The 16,349-nt window shown below is 35.0% G+C and overlaps 1 protein-coding gene across 7 annotated transcripts in view; it reads left to right on the plus strand.

Moving 5' to 3' along the window:
• MICU1 (mitochondrial calcium uptake 1) overlaps nucleotides 1–16,349 on the plus strand; it is a 246,921-nt gene that overhangs the window by 120,062 nt on the left and 110,510 nt on the right. For all 7 annotated transcript variants that reach the window (XM_078077609.1, XM_078077608.1, XM_078077612.1 and 4 more), the window contains one exon: nucleotides 11,199–11,313. In XM_078077609.1, the coding sequence (XP_077933735.1) occupies nucleotides 11,199–11,313 (115 nt within the window). The remainder of the gene's footprint in view (nucleotides 1–11,198; nucleotides 11,314–16,349) is intronic.

Genomic DNA, 16,349 nt, shown 5'->3' on the forward strand with positions numbered 1-16,349 from the left:
TTTATTTGTTTTTACTTGAGTTCAGTAATTTGAATGTTTTATGATAGTGAGTCTAGTTAGGGTTTAAATTTTAAAACATAAGATCTTAGGGTAGGTCATATAAATGAATAGTAAAACAGTTAAATTTCCCTTGAGTCAGTGAGCACATTGCTTTGAAATATTTTGCATAATTTTGTTCTTTAAAAGAAGTAATATTTGTTGGTAAATTTTGATCAGTTGATCTGCATTTCTGCATTTCAGCCTTAATTTCAGAGATTCAAGTGATTTGACTAGAGTTTGAAATGGAACTTTTAAGATGTGCTAAATATGTTATATAGAATTGTTGAATCACTGTGTTGTACATCTGGAAGTAATAGAACACTGTATGTCAACTATACTTTAATTTTAAAATAACATTAATAAAATAAAATAGCATAATGCTCTGGAAGATATATGCAATTACAATCTCTTTTTAAAATATCCATTGTTCTATTTCACCGTATATACTGAAGAATTGGTACAACCTTCCTCAGTAACTTTAACATGAAAACAAGCTTCTCTTAGACCCTTACTATAAATTTTTTGGCTAAACTTACATTTTAATATATTACTTAATCTCCCATTATATGGCCTTACAATAGATTTGGAATATATTCTACTTCTTTTGACTTCTTTATACAGAAATTTCTTCCTTTTAGTTTGTCTAATGTTTATTATTTACATTGAATTTCCTACTTATATTGAATTAAATACAAATATTTATGATAGATTTTCCTAGTAAAAATTCATTATATATGTTCATTAGTATAATATAAATGTTCATTAGTAACAAAAGATATAAATACCTCTGAGATAGTGAGAGAAAGTGAACATTACCAATCTGCTAAGGAAGATTATGTTTTCCTTGGACTGTGCCCCTATTTCATCCCTAAAGTGTATAAATGATATTTGCTTAGGAAAAAAATGACTTAAAATTTAGTCAAAGATTAAACATTATTCAAAAGATTAAGTGAAGAAACATTTTACTTGACATTCTCAGTTTGCAGAATTAAACATTGATAAGACTTTGGAGTAAGAAAAAATAACCCAAAACCTTCCCTCTAGTTTCCTTCCTTGAATCTAGATTTTCCATTTTCACCATACTTTGGGAATTTTAAAATTTTATTCAATATCAAACTTAAATATCTATATTTTCACAGATTCCCTGTGTACTATGGCTAGTTGGTTTGAGGATATTATTTATGGTAGAATCAGGCCTTTGATTTATAAAGACCAGCTAAGAAGCAGTCATACAAAACCAAATAGTCTAAAAATTGATTTTGTAGTAACTCTCATTTCCTCCCAAATTTTAATATATTTATTATATTCTTCTCTTAGCTTTAAGTAATTTGAGAGATCAGATTTGATAGTTTTATGGCAGTTTTTGATTAATGTGAATTTTTTTAAGAAAATTGTCTTTGGAGTTGTGGATACTCAACCCACTTATAAATTCTTTAAGTTAATTAATAGGTGTATAATCTTAAATGCACCTGAACCACTCTTTAAGTGGATGCCTTGAAAAACATACATGTAACTTCCCTCCCTCTCTCCTTCTACCCCCACCACAACTCCAGAAGCATGGAAGAACAATGTAGACCTTTAAGAAAGAATTAGAAGATTACATTGCACAGGGCACACTGAAAAGCATGGCTAATTTAAAAATCCTCTTTAAACATCTTTCTCATTTTTAAGGAGCTCTTGCAAAACATGCACATTCTCTGTTCTTTCTCTTAAACACATGCACACATATGTGCATACATGCTTTCCCTTTCCTCCGTTTTTCCTGACTTTGATATGTGCCTTCCTCTCTTTTTTTCTTCACCTTTCTAGGGTCCTTTTTCCTTCTATATCTTGTCTTTCAGATGTTTTCAACTTTTTCTTATATGGAGCACTTTGGCCTTCTTTTGGCCTCTTCTTCCTATCGCTCTACTCAGTTCAGCAGAGATCTCATATACAGCTGCACAAACAGAAATATTTTCTCCTTTAGAGGACTGAGGGTTGCAAACATGGACATATTCTGTGTAAGGCATTAGAGGAAGGATGCCTTCCTGGAGAAAATCACGCTAACTAAAGTAGAATTGTAAGGTATTTTTATTTAGCCCCTATGGAGATATGTTCCAGTAGTAATTCTCAATCAGTATACAATTGAAGTATGTTCAATGTCATCTTTATTATCTCTGCACACTTTACAACTGTCTAATAGTGGAAGTGGCTAAGCCTAAACTCTGACCCTAGAGGCATCTCATGCAGAGTTTTAAGCTACGTTTTTAACCATTCAGATCATTTCATGTTCACTTATACTTTGGAAAATAGTCATACACTTTGTTAGCAATCAAAAGATCTTCAAAAGAAAATGGGCTGCTCAAATCAGCAAATATTATAGAAAAAGGAGCCACACTTATATGGTACATTAATTTTTAACAAAGGTGCCAAAATAATTAAATGGGGAAAGGAAGGTGTTTTCAACATAGAAACAACTATATATCTATATTTTAAAAAATAAACCCTACCACTTCCCTCACTATACACACAATTTACTTGGAATAGATCGTAGACCTAAATGTAAAATCTATGACTATAAGGCTTCTAAAAGAAAATATGAGACTATTTTAATGGACTAAAGAGAGGCAAAAAGTTATTAGCATATAAAAAGCAATAACCATAAAGGAAAAAAACTAATTAGACTTAATGAAAATGTAAAACTTTTCATTGTTAAGATAAAATAGAAATTATATGCCACAGACTAGCAGCAAATATTTTTAATACATGTGTTTGACTATATTTGTTATCTTTTGCTGAGTAATAAATCCAAAGCTTAGTGGCTTAAAACAATAATAATCATTTCTTGTCACTTATGCTTTCTGTGAATAAGGAATTTGGGAGCAGTTTGACTAGATGGTTCTGACTCAGGCTTTTCATGAGGTTGCAGTCAGAGGTTGGCGAAAGCCTTAGCCATCTAGCTTGACTGAGAATGGAAGGCTCATTTCTAAGGTGGCCCACTAAAATATCTGGTACTGACTATTATTGGAAGGCCTCAGATCCTCTCCCTGTAGGCTCTCCACAGTCCTGCCTGAGTGTTCTTTTCTTTCTTTCTTTTTTTTTTTTTTTAAAGATTTTATTTATTTATTTGACAGAGAAAGCACAAGCAGGGGAAGCAGCAGAGGGAGAGGGAGAAGCAGATGCGGGGCTCGATCCCAGGACCCTGGGATCATGACCCGAGCCGAAGGCAGATAGATGCTTAACCATCTGAGCCACCCAGGCACCCCCTGAGTGTTCTTATCAAATGACAGCTGGCTTCTCTCCAACAGAGCAATGTGCCTTTTATGCCTTTTATGACCTAGCCTCAGAAGTCAGACGTTAGGACTTAAGCTGTCTTCTGTTGGTCATACAGACCAACCCTGATTCATTGTGGAAGGGAACTAGGTCTACGTAAGAATGTGAATAATAGCAGGCAAGAATCACTAGGCTACCCAGGTCAGGCTCCATGAAAAGAGTCTCATATCCAGGACATACGATGATAGTGATAAAAAACAAAACAAAACAACCCCAATTAAAAAGGGCAAAAGACTTGGATTTTGCAAATACATAATTTCCAATAAATAGAGAATGCTCAACAACATTGGCCAGCAAGGAAATGCACAATAAAACTACAATGAGATCCTACTACGTACCCACTCAAATGGCTAAAATGAAAAAGACTGGCAACACAAAAGTTGGCAATGATGTGGAGTGACTGGAACTCTCATACATTGATGGTATGAGTGAAAAATGTACAGCAACTTTGAGGAAAGTCAAAATAGCCAACGACTGAAAGGAGCCTGTGTTTATCCATAAAGGAATGAATAATAGGTGTGCATAATGATTATACACAAATTATAATAATTTCACTTTTAGGGGCACCTGGGTGGCTCATTCATTAGGCAACTGCGTTTGGCTCAGGTCACGATCCCAGGGTCCTGGGATTGAGCCCCGCTTCGGGCTCCCTGTTCTGCAGGGGGCCTGCTTCTCCCTCTCCCACTCCCCTTGCTTGTTTTGCCTCTCTTGCTGTGTCTCTCTCTGTCAAATAAATAAAATAAATTTTAAAAAAGAAAATCTCTTTTAAAAAATAAAATAATTTCACTTTTATTTTATTGATGACTAATAGACTTCTTTCTCTGCAATAAAAATGAATGAACTACTGAAAAATACAGTATGAATGATTCTCTCCAACATTATGCTGAACTAAAGAAGCTGTACACCAAAGAGTATGCATTTGTGATACCATTTATAAGAACTTCTAGAAGAGGCAAAACCAATCAATGGTATAAAAATATGTTGGGAATTAAATGTGGAGGGGCATAAAAGAAACACTGGAAATGTTTCCAGTGGAACTGTTCAATATCTTGATGGGGATGTGGGTTACTCAGATATATATTTATAAAACTCATTGTTTTGTATCATTAGATTTGTGCATTCTACCAAAAGTAGATTTTATTTAAAACAAAACAGATACTGAATTCTAGTTGATGTGTTTGTTTTTTGCAGACATCATTAACAATTGTGAAACTACTCTCTGTATATTCTAAGCTTAAGTAAATATATTGAAGATAATGGGAACCAGGTTTCTCCCTGTTGGAGAAGGGAATAACAAGTATGTATGGGGTAAGACTACATTGTACCCCATAGTATTAGAGTGAAATTAGAGATACCAATATGAGTTCATAGTTTATAATAGACAGATAAGAATGTAATCATGAGGAAGCATCAGCCTAATTTAAGTTGAGGGATATTCTTCAGTATAGTTCTTCAGTATAATTCACTTTTCAAATCTTTCAAGGTCAAAAAAGTGCAAAGAGATTTAAAAAAAAGGCAGAGTAGGTAACTCCAAAACTACATCTCTCCACTAAGACAGTTGGTAAGCTGGCAAAAACTATCAATCAACTTTTTCAGATCTCTGGAATGTAATCAAAGACTTTAAACAACCAGGGGAATGCTTAAAGAAGAAAGAAGATGCTGAAATTTGGTAAGATAAAGTTGTGGCGTTACTTACTTGATGACCATTTCCCCACCTACCAGCACAATGGAGCCATAAACCATTCCTGGTACAGCTTGCTTCTGCCAGAGTAAGCAGTGTAGACCTTCTTGGAAAATAATGGATGTGGGCATTGACTTGTCTGGTCAATGAGGAATCAGCTTGTGGGCTTGCCTTTGTTTTGCCTACATTGGAACTTTCTTAGAACTGGGGTGGCCTCCCAAGTGGCATTTGTCCAAAGCATTTAAAGTTAAATATACTAGCCACAGCAGCCCAAGACAAGCAGCAAACAAACCAAAAAGCCTGGGAATGAAGAGGCTGCAGCTGGAGATAGCGAGAGAATAAGGACTTTGAAGTCCTCCCCCATATACTGAGGAATCTGCAAGGCCTTGCATGTCCAGAGCTGAATGAATACTTAGAGGAAACCTTTGCAGATCCTAAACTTTCACCTCTGGTTGCCTTTTAGCTTCTATGCAAGCAAGAAGTGAAGGCAGAGGCAGTCTATGCAAGCAAGAAATGAAGGCAAAGGCAGATTTTTAAACAGTGGCTAAGCATTGAGAGAATCCCCAACACAGAGCCAACCTGCAAAAACATGGAAAGTATACCACACACACATGTTTGGCTCCAGGAATTTAAGGAAATCTCTGTTAAATCACTAGCTGACCACTAAGATAATAGAACAGAGACCTAAGTGACCATGCTTGAGAAAGCATACAATATTGACAAAAAGAATTTAGAAAAGTCACTAAAGAAATAACTACAACCCACACAAGCCGCAGCAACAAACCCTGAGAAGAGGAATGATCTGATTTCCAGAGTTGCCACATTATAATATACAAAATGTCCAGTTTTCAGCAACAAATTTTGCTTTCAAAGAATAATGTATGGTCCATTTCACAGGAAAAAAAAGAAATGGGAAAGCTCAAACATTACACTTACTACAGACTTTAAATCAATTGTCTTAAATATACTCAATGACCTAAAAGGAACCATAGGAAAAGAACTCAAAGGAAACAAGGAGAATGATATATGAACTAATAGAGAATATCAACAAAGAGAAATTTCAAAAAGGTATCAAGTAGAAATTGTGAAACTGAAAAGTACAATAGCCAAAAGGAGAATTTCACCAAAGAGGTCTAACAGCATATTTGAACAGTCAGTAAAAAAAGAATCCATGAACTTGAAGTAAGGTCAATTAATACTATCCAGTGTGAGAAACAGAGAAAAAAGAATAAAGAGAAATGAATAGAGTTTAAGATATCTTTGTGACATCATTAAGTGTACCAACATATGTATAATAGGAATTCCAGAAGGCAAGGAGAAAGAGAAGAGAGCAATATTTGAAGAAATAATGGCAGAGAACTTTATAAATTAATGAAATATGTGAATCTACACTAGGATAAATTCACAGATACCTACCATTAAACGCATTATAATCAAACTGTCAAAAACTAAGACAAAGAATCGTGAAAGTAAGTGTTGCTGGTAGACTTACCCTATTTTTAAAAATGCTAACGGGAGTCCTGGGATGCCTGGGTGGCTCAGTGAGTTAAGCATCTGCCTTCAACTTGGGTCATGATCCCGGGGTCCTGGGATCGAGTCTTGCATTGGGGTCCTTGCTCAGCAGGGAGCCTGATTCTCCCTTTGCCTGCTCTGCCTGCCACTCCTGCTTGTGCGTGCTCGCTCTCTCTGACAAATAAATAAAATCTTAAAAGGTGGGGGTAGTCCTTAAGGCTGAAGTGAAAAGACACTAGATAGTAACTTGAAGCTGTATGAACAAATGACACCAGTAACCGTAACAACACAGGTAAATAAAAGCCAATTGTGATTGTATTTTGGGTTTCTAACTACTTTTTTCCCCTGTGTGATTTAAAAGACAAATGCATAAAATAATTTTAAATCTGTGTTAATGGGAACACTGTATAAAGATGTAATTTATGAAAATATTTAAAGAGAGCTCTAGAGGAGCAGAGTTTGTTTTAGTATTATTGAAGCTAAGTTGGTATTAATTCAAACTAGATTGTTGTAAATTTAAGATGTTAATCTACAGAATAACTGTTTGGTTCCATTTATATGAAATATCTGGGTGTCTCCATAGAGACAGAAAGTAGATTAAGGGCTAGAAGAAATGGGGCAGTGGAGCGTAACTGTTTTATGGGGAAGGAGTTCCGGAACTAGATAGTGGTGATAGTCACATAACATTGTGAATGCACCTACTACTATTGAGTTGTACACTTTAAAAAAATTTTTGTACATTTTACCACAATTTTAAAAAATTATAAAAATATAAACAGTATGGTATTGGCATAAAAAAGACATATATATCAATGGAATGAGACTGAGAGCCCAGAAATAAACCCACATATTTATAGTCAGTTGATTTCAACAAGGTGTGAAGACCATTCTGTGGTGAAAGAATATTTGTCCACAAATAGTGTGGGGTCAACTGGATATTCACATGCAAAAGAATGAAGCTGGATCCCTACTTCACGGTACATACAAAAATTAACTCAAAATGGATCAATAACCTAAATGTAAAAGCTAAAACTACCAAAGTGTTAGAAGAAACATAGGAGTAAATCTTCATAAACTTGGATTTGGTGTTGGAGTCTTAGATACGACATCAAAAGCACAAGCAAATTGAACTTCAATATTTAAGCCCTTAGTGCATCAAAGGACACTGTCAAGGTAGTAGAAAGGCAATGAACAGAATGGAGAAAACTTTTGCAAATCATACCTGATACAGGTTTGTATACAGAGTATATGAAGAACTAAAAAAAAAAAAAGGCATATATAAAGAACTTTTACAACTCAATAACAAAAGGACAAGTAAATCAAACCACAATGAAATACCACTTCACACTCACTAGAATAGCAATATAGTTTTTTAAGATTTTTTTTATTTATTAGAGAGCATGAGCAGGGGGAGGGAGGAGAGGGAGAAGCAGACTCCCCACTGAGCAGGGAGCCCAACGCAGGGCTGATCCCAGGACTCTGAGATCAAGACCTGAGTCGAAGGCAGCCGCTTAACTAACTGAGCCACCCAGGAGCCCTGGCTATAATTTTTTTTTAAAAAGGAAGATAAGTGTTGATGATGGTGTAGAGAAATTAGAGCCTTTGTACTTTGGTAGTAGTAATGTAAAATGGTGCAGCCACTCTGAGAAACATTTTGGCCATTCCTCAAAAACTTCAACATAGAGTTATGGTGTGACCCAGCAGTTCTACTCCTAGGCACATACCCAAAAGAATTGAAAGCAGATAGTCAAACAAATATTTGCACATGAATGTTCACAGTAGTACTGTTCTCAAGAGCCAAAAGCTCAAAACACCCCAAATATCCTTTAATGGATGAATGGACAAACAAATCGTGGTATGTATCCAATGGAATATTATTTGGTGATTAAAAGAAATGAAGTACTAAGTGGATGCTTCAACATGGATGAACCTAGAAGACATGTGCATGAAGGCAAAACCCAAAGGCCCACATATTGTATGGTTAAAATGGTGAATTTATGTTACATATATTTTTCTATGATCAAAAATAACAATAAACCTCCAAAGGAAAAAATAAAGAAGGGCAAAAAAAGCTGTTTTGGATTACAGAGGTTGAAGAGACATGAGAATTAATGCCACTTATGATTGTGGATTCCATCTCGGGCTGGGGTGAAAATCGTTAGAAAGGAAATTTTTTAACAGTTAACTACATTTAAAAGACTGGATTAGATAATAGTATGTATCAGTATTAAATATTCTGGTTTTATTAAATTTATACTGTGGTATGTAAGAGAATGTCTGTTCATAGGAAGTATATAGTGAAGTATTTAAATGTAAAGGGGCATGTGTATTGAACTCTCAGAGGTATAAAAGAATATATAAAATGAAGCAACTAAGGTAATATGTAAACTATCGGTGAATGTGGGTAAGAAGTATAAGAGGAAAAAAGTATATGTTAATTTCTTATATTGATCTTTCCACTTTTCTGAGTTTGAAATTATATCAAAATTAAAAGTTACCAACAGAATTAGATTTATCTTTTTGTCATCTTTGGAACAGTAGCATAGTCCAGATGATTGTTAGAAAAAAAATACTGTTAGATATGCTTCTTTGTCTTAGTTGCCTCTTTTCACTCTGTCTTTAAGACTTTGTGTGTTTCTCAACTTCTGGATCCCAATATTTATTTTATTGGCTTATGGCAATCTCTCTGTACGATCATTACATAATTAATGCAAAGCACTCAGCTTTTATACATATTTATTGTTCTAGCTAGTAATGTTATGCCTTTGGGAGCCTGTTCTCATTTTATGTAATTTTTCTTATTCACATACTTTACTTTTGCGGTATCTTGGATAATGTAAAAAATGTAACCATTTATTTCCCTTTTTTGAGAAATTAAAATGTTAACTTTCCAGTGAAAGGCTTTGCTGCTCTAGTTCTCTTCCAGTAGCCTTTTTTTTTCTTTGAAATTTGTGTTCAGTCTCTTGGTAGAAGATCAAGTGCGATAGGAGATCTAACCTTAATTTGAACACATTGGACTATGTGCTCATTTTTGTTGTCAGTTCAGAGAAGTAATCTCTAAATGCTGTCAAACAGAACCATGCTTTCTGTCCACCACAGATGAGTCAAAGAAGTCCTTTCCTAACTAGAATGTGCCATCAGAACCTCACTGCTTTGTTAGCATTCAACTATGGACTTTTTACCTGTTTATGCTTACCGTTTCTTATGAATAAGCAAATACCCAATACAGGCTATTTTGGATAGGTTTATTAAGAAGACCATGATGATTCATTTGGTACTTGTGTTTTCAATTGGTTAACTAGTTTTCTTTCTTTTGTGATGTATGATGGGATCTTCACTAGACAGAGGTAACCTATTGGATAGTTGTGTACCTGGATGCTGGTGTGGTGGTGCTTGTTGGTTTAGTTTTCATGATACTCCTCCTGAGGTTATGTTTGCAATGCTGCTTCTTATTTTGTGCTTGCATGACATTATTACTTTGATTGCTCTTTGTTGGTTTGGGTTCTTAAAACCTCCTATTTCTATTTTTGGTACCCAGAATAATTCCTTGACTGTTTTTAGTTGGTCCAGAACTTACGGAAATTAGTTCCAAGTCTAACTCTTTGGTGGATCCTTTTCAGTTTTTGAAAATATCTTCAGTGTCACCACTAAGTTTATCATTTGGCTAGAAATTCAGAAAACAGGTAGCTTTGCTTAAACACACAGGAGGACACCACTTGGCAGACAGGCCATTACTAAAGCTAAGAATCAACTCTTTGTGAGTTTTATAGATTAAGCAAAAATTAATATATACTTAGAATAAAATGTAAGTTTCAGGAGAGTTTCATGAAATAGCTGAAACTTAGGAACCTCTGGCAAGGTATCAATAAATACAACTAAATTAAATCATGCCTAAATCTTAGTGTGCATGTCTTGATTTGCCATTATCTTTCAGAGGTGCTGTTTGCTCTGCAAACTGTCCTACATTCCAAACCTAAGATTCTTGGGGATCATAAGGTAAAAATTAAAATTAGTATTTCAGAATTTATTTTTCTGAGCATTTGTGTGGTCCTTGAAAATAGTTGCTTACCTCTTCATTTCTGATCACGAGTGGTATAGTTTTTCTTAGGCAATAAACTGACTTCTTTTGGGCAAATTGTACTGATTTCATTTTGGGGTTTTTTTTGTTTCTTTTGTTTTTTTTTTTCTTTTTCTACTTTATATGCCTCTATAGAAAAAGGTGGATTGTTTTTATTTTTTTATTTTTTTGAAGTTTTTATTTTAATTCCAGCATAGTTAACATAGTGTGTTATATTAGTTTCAGGTGTAAAAGATAGTCATTCAACAATTCAGGCGGATTGTTTTTAAACCCAAGAAACAAAACCAGTCCGAAGTGGACCAGTATATGTCAAATAGCAGGAGTTCATAAAATTGAAATTATTTTCTAGTGTTCATTTTAAGCCAGTTTTGAAATAAGCAAAATCATCTTTTGTCTTATAATTTTAATCATCTTGGAAACTGTAAAGGATCCATTAATTTGGAATGGCCATCAGAGAATTGCTTATGATAAGTAGCGTAAAACTATCACATAAATGGTGATTCATCTCTAATGATCTGTGTTCTCATTCTGCTATGTCTTCTTTTTATCTCTTTGTGGGACCCATATATTTAATAGAAAATTGCCCAGGAACGAGAAAAATTTGCTGACGAAGGCAGTATATTTTACACCCTTGGAGAATGTGGACTCATATCCTTTTCGGACTACATTTTCCTTACAACTGTTCTTTCTAGTAAGTATAAACTTTTCTTTTTAATTGTTTATGGGGAGCATACAGGACTCTGAAAAAAGTTGATTGGAGGGGGAAATAAGGCATGTTTGTAGAGTTAATGAATTATAAGTTACATATAATTTCATTTGTTTGAATTCTGTGTAACTTGTATATAGAACCACCTGAGAAAGAGGAAGAAAAATGAAGTATCAAGGTAAAGTTAAGAAAAAAACAACTGTGAAGTTAAATCTTCCTTTCAGTGTTTGAAGCCCTTGTATTCTGTGAAAATAGATTATTCATTGTATAGACTTTATTAATGTTTCTACTTCCCAATTAAAAAACATATTGATCTATCATTTCTCCACTAAAGAAGAAAATTGGCTCAGTTTTTCTAATTGTGTTGAATATTCACTTTTGAATCTTAGAGCATTACTCCTTAAAGCACAAAATTCAATTTGACTCATTTAGAGCACTGATGAATTGCTGATTTTTTAAAGCTAAACCATTTGGTTGGTAAGTATGCTACTCTACATGGCTTTTTTTCCTAACCATTCAGAAAAACAAACCAAAAAAAATGTATGTTTCTAGCTTTCTGTGTATCTACCTAACTTGGGGCACCTGGGTGCCTCAGTCGGTTAAATGTCTGCCTTCTGCTCAGGTCATGCTCCCAGGGTCCTGGGATCAAGCCCCGAGTTGGGCTCCCTGCTCTGTGGGGAGTCTGCTTCTCCCTCTGCCTCTGCCTGCCACTCCCCCTGCTTGTGCACGTGCTCTCTCTCTCCCTCTCTCTCTGTCAAATAAATAAATAAAATTTAAAAAAAAAAATCTACCTAAATTGAACCAAAGAGATCTGATTTGTATGTTTGAAAGAAGTGATTCTGAAGTTTTTTTCATGTGTGACATATCAAACAAAAGTAACTGCCTCTTCCTTCCCTTTGTAGACTAGTCATCTATAAAGATAAAACTTTAAGGTAGTTTTTAATAAATGACATACACAATACACGGTTCCTGTCGTAGCTCTGACCACTCTTACCCTACTTCCCTCTGTTGACAGAAAAATGAAGAAATATAGGCTAATATGCCTTACCACAGCTGTCTTTGGGATACCAATGTGTCTGAATAAATTCATGTGGTGGACCAGTGCTCTAACAATATAGATATATATGGATTTGTTGTGAAGATCCAAAATAGTGAACTAAAATAAAAGAACATTTATGATCTTAAGTTGAGTATTGTTAAAGCTAGTTGTTATTTTGGTAGGGCATTGTTTTCCAAAATAGACTTCAGTTCAAATCCTGGCCCCACCACTTCTTAGCTTTGTGATTAGGGGCAAGTCAGTGAACTTGTTCATCTGTTTTGTTTGCAAAATGAAGGTGGCAATAATACCAAACCCAAATTACTTATTTGAGGATTATGAGATCATGAATATAAAGTTCCTAGTTCAGTGCCTAGTATTTAGTAGGTATATAATCTGCCTGGGTTTTTATTCTTGATATCCTATCACAAAATGCCATTTCATACCTGATTTTAAAAGATCCATAAACCTTGTCATTAAGAAAACCCCAGCAGAACTGGTAGGAGTTTTTAAGTCTTTTTTGTGACTTTGAATAGAATTTGCATTCAATAGGCATGATGTGTCAGAAAGATTACTGCATTAAATGAAGAGACCAACTTGGAGAATTGTACTGATATATACTATATACAATGGCAGTAGTCCCTGTAAATGTTTATTGAGCTGAAATGAGATTTTAATTTATATCCACTACTCAGTCCTGTTACCTTCATTATCTTTCAAAGTGTCAGAAGGATCACAGAGCAGAACCTTCAGATTACCAACTGTGTAACTCCTTTAATTCAACCATGTTAGAACAGGTAAAATCACACTTACCCTTAAATTCTGGAAACCACTCCAAGGAGCTCTACCGGTCCAGGCACCTTTACTTTTGGTGGTCAGCTCCTAGCTTAAACATGGTGGGTGATTTACAAAAAGTGCTTAGTATTACAATATCACATACAGTTGACCCTTGAACAACACTGGGGTCAAGGGTGCTGATACTTCTCCCTCCCCCCACAGTTGAAAATCTGTATATAACTTTTGATTCCCCCAAAACTAACTACTAATAGCCTAGAGTTGACTGGATACCTTACTGATAACATAAATTCAATTAGCACATATTTTGTATGCTACATGTGTTATATACTGTATTCTTAAAGTAAGGTAGAAAAGAAAATGTTATTAATACAATCATAAGAAAGAGAAAATACATTTATAGTACTGTACTATATCCAAAAAAATTCACATATAAGTGGACCCTCCACAGTTCAAACCTGTGCTGTTCAAGGATCAACTGTACTTTTTGTATTGTCAGGAATGAGAAAATATAATAAGGATATGATTTTAGATTTTCTCTTTATATCAGTGGTTTTAAGCATTTTGATTATTAAATGCCTCTAGTGTTTCTTAACCTTAGCACTATTAATATTTGTGGCAGGATGATTTATTGTTGTGGGGGCTGTCCTGTGCATTGTAAGAGGTTTATTAGCAACATTCCAGGTTTCTGCCCACTAGATTCCAGTAACGCACCTGTTCCCCTCCCTCAGTTGTGACAATAAAAAATGTCTTCAGGATTGCAAAATACGCCCTGGGGGTTGGGGATGGAAAGGAATCATCCCTGGTTGAGAGCCACTGCCCTAATTTGGGGCAGAGTTTTTTGTTTGTTTCATTTGTGTTATTATGTGCCTTGACGTAACATTCTTCATGTTTCCTGTCTTGGGGTTCTTTAACTTTTTAGATCTGTGGGTTTATAGTTTTCATCCAGTTTGGAAAAAATTCAGCCATTATGTCTTGAGATACTTTTTCTTCTCTTTCTTCTCTTTGGGGACTTCAATTACACATACATTTTCCTCACATCAACCTTATAATGTTTGTACTATTATTTTCTTCATTTTACAGATGAGGAAATTGAGGCACACAGAGGGTTACATACAAAACATTTGCTCCAAGTCCCAGAGTAAGTAGATGATTCAGGGTTTGAACCAAGGCCAACTGCAGCATCTAGGCTCCTGTTGATTGGCTTTACGTCTGTGCTCACGTTTAGCGGTGATAAGCCATAACTTACCCAGTGCCTCTCCTTTCTCTCCGGCTGGCTGTGGGAAGGTTGGTCATAAACTCTCCTATAGATAACGGGCAGTTCAAGCATTCTTGTAATCTGAATGTTGCCCATTGCCTTGTCCACTTATCCAGCAAACCATGGGGAAAATGTGCCACAGGAATTATACTGAGATCAGTTCTTTCCCATGTCCTAGCTTGCTGCTAGGATGATAGGAAATGAGGCTCTCAGTGGATCATCTTGCTTGTGGTTAACAAGATTTCATTACAATCTAGGCACACTAAATGTTTCCCAAATCATCCTGCAGGAGAGAATGCAATTCTTTAAGCACCAAAAGATTTGCCAAGGAGTGGTTTGGGATGAGGAGACATGCATTAGCATATTCATGAATCTGTTACTCTGGTGGACAACAGGGGCTGTCCTGATGATTTCCAATACAAAATCAGCAAAGCAATGTAAAACAGCATAACCCAGACAATGCAAGACTGTCATATTTCTAAGTAGCTGGGTTTTTTCCAAAATTGGTGGACTCAGTAGTGTTCAAGAAATTGCCATCATTTTGAAGAATATGAACTCTCTGCCCAAATGGATTGACATTTGGGACCTTCACGTACTTTAAAAGCTCTACTATGTTGTCTAAAATAAAACTTGACAGCTATATATAGCAAATCATTCATTTCCCTTCTCGATTTATAATTACTTCTCCTAAAAATAAAAACAAGAAAGCTGCTTTTCTGAGGTGCTTGACTGACTCAGTCAGTCAAGCATATGCAAGTTGATCTCGGGGTCATGAGTTCGAACCCCACATTAGGCATAGGACTTACTTTAAAAGAAAAAAAAAAAAGAGTAGGCAACGATGTAAAATAAAGCTGGATACCTTTATTTAAAAAAGAAAGAAAGAGGGTGGGGGGGTGGGTTAGCCTGGTGATGCGTATTAAAGAGGGCACGTATTGCATGGAGCACTGGGTGTTATACGCAAACAATGAATCATGGAACACTACATCAAAAACTAATGATGTAATGTATGGTGATTAACATAACAATAAAATAAAATTTAAAAAATAATAAATAGGAAAGGAAGGAAGAAGCTTTTCTTTAAAAAGCATGTTATATAAATAAATAAATATTTAAAAAGCATGTAATTTCACCCATTAAATAGAGTCAGTTCTTCTTATTTAAACTTTTTAGAAGTTTGATTTTTAGCTCAACAAGACTATCTTGGACACACACCAAGAATAACAAGCAATTTGGCAGCAATATCCTGTGTTTATAACCAGCAGTGGCATGAATTTCTCACTCTTCTCTGTATGTGCTTTAGATAATGGGGTCCCTCTTCGGCCTATCTGAACATTTTTCAACACCTTTAAATGTTTTAAACACTGTCACGCACACAGACACTTAAACATACATACCCCCTAAACCCCTTTCCTGCTTTATTCTTTCTCCTTGGCGCTTATCAATATTTAACATTCTATATAATTGATTTCTTTTTCTTATTTATGTATGATTACCTAGAATGTCAACTGCATGACAATGATCACAGGTTTATAATAATATTCACTACAGGGTTGTAATGCTATTCACTATAGACATATCTGTTCCATATAAAGCACCGAGGCAAAGTAACAAAGCAAGACTATACCATTTTTTTCAATATTCTCCAAAAGGTAGTTTAGCAAATGTGAGACTCAGCTTTGCTGTTTATACCCTAAATTGAAAACAGTTCCTGTAGCTGTTGTCGTTAGTCTGCAGCCAGTACCAATAGAATGAGGAAAACATGTTTTTAAATTAATCAATTTCCATATAAGCTTGGCTTCTTCTAATTTAGAATTTATGTATTTGTTTCCCCCCCTTTATTCCTAATTCACACATTCTGTTGCTTTATAACGTATCTCTGTGATCAGATTTGATGGATTAACTTGAATTATCTACATGAGCCTTAGCATCCAC

The sequence above is a fragment of the Halichoerus grypus genome, chromosome 7 (assembly GCF_964656455.1).
Source record: "Halichoerus grypus chromosome 7, mHalGry1.hap1.1, whole genome shotgun sequence".
NCBI lineage: Eukaryota > Metazoa > Chordata > Mammalia > Carnivora > Phocidae > Halichoerus > Halichoerus grypus.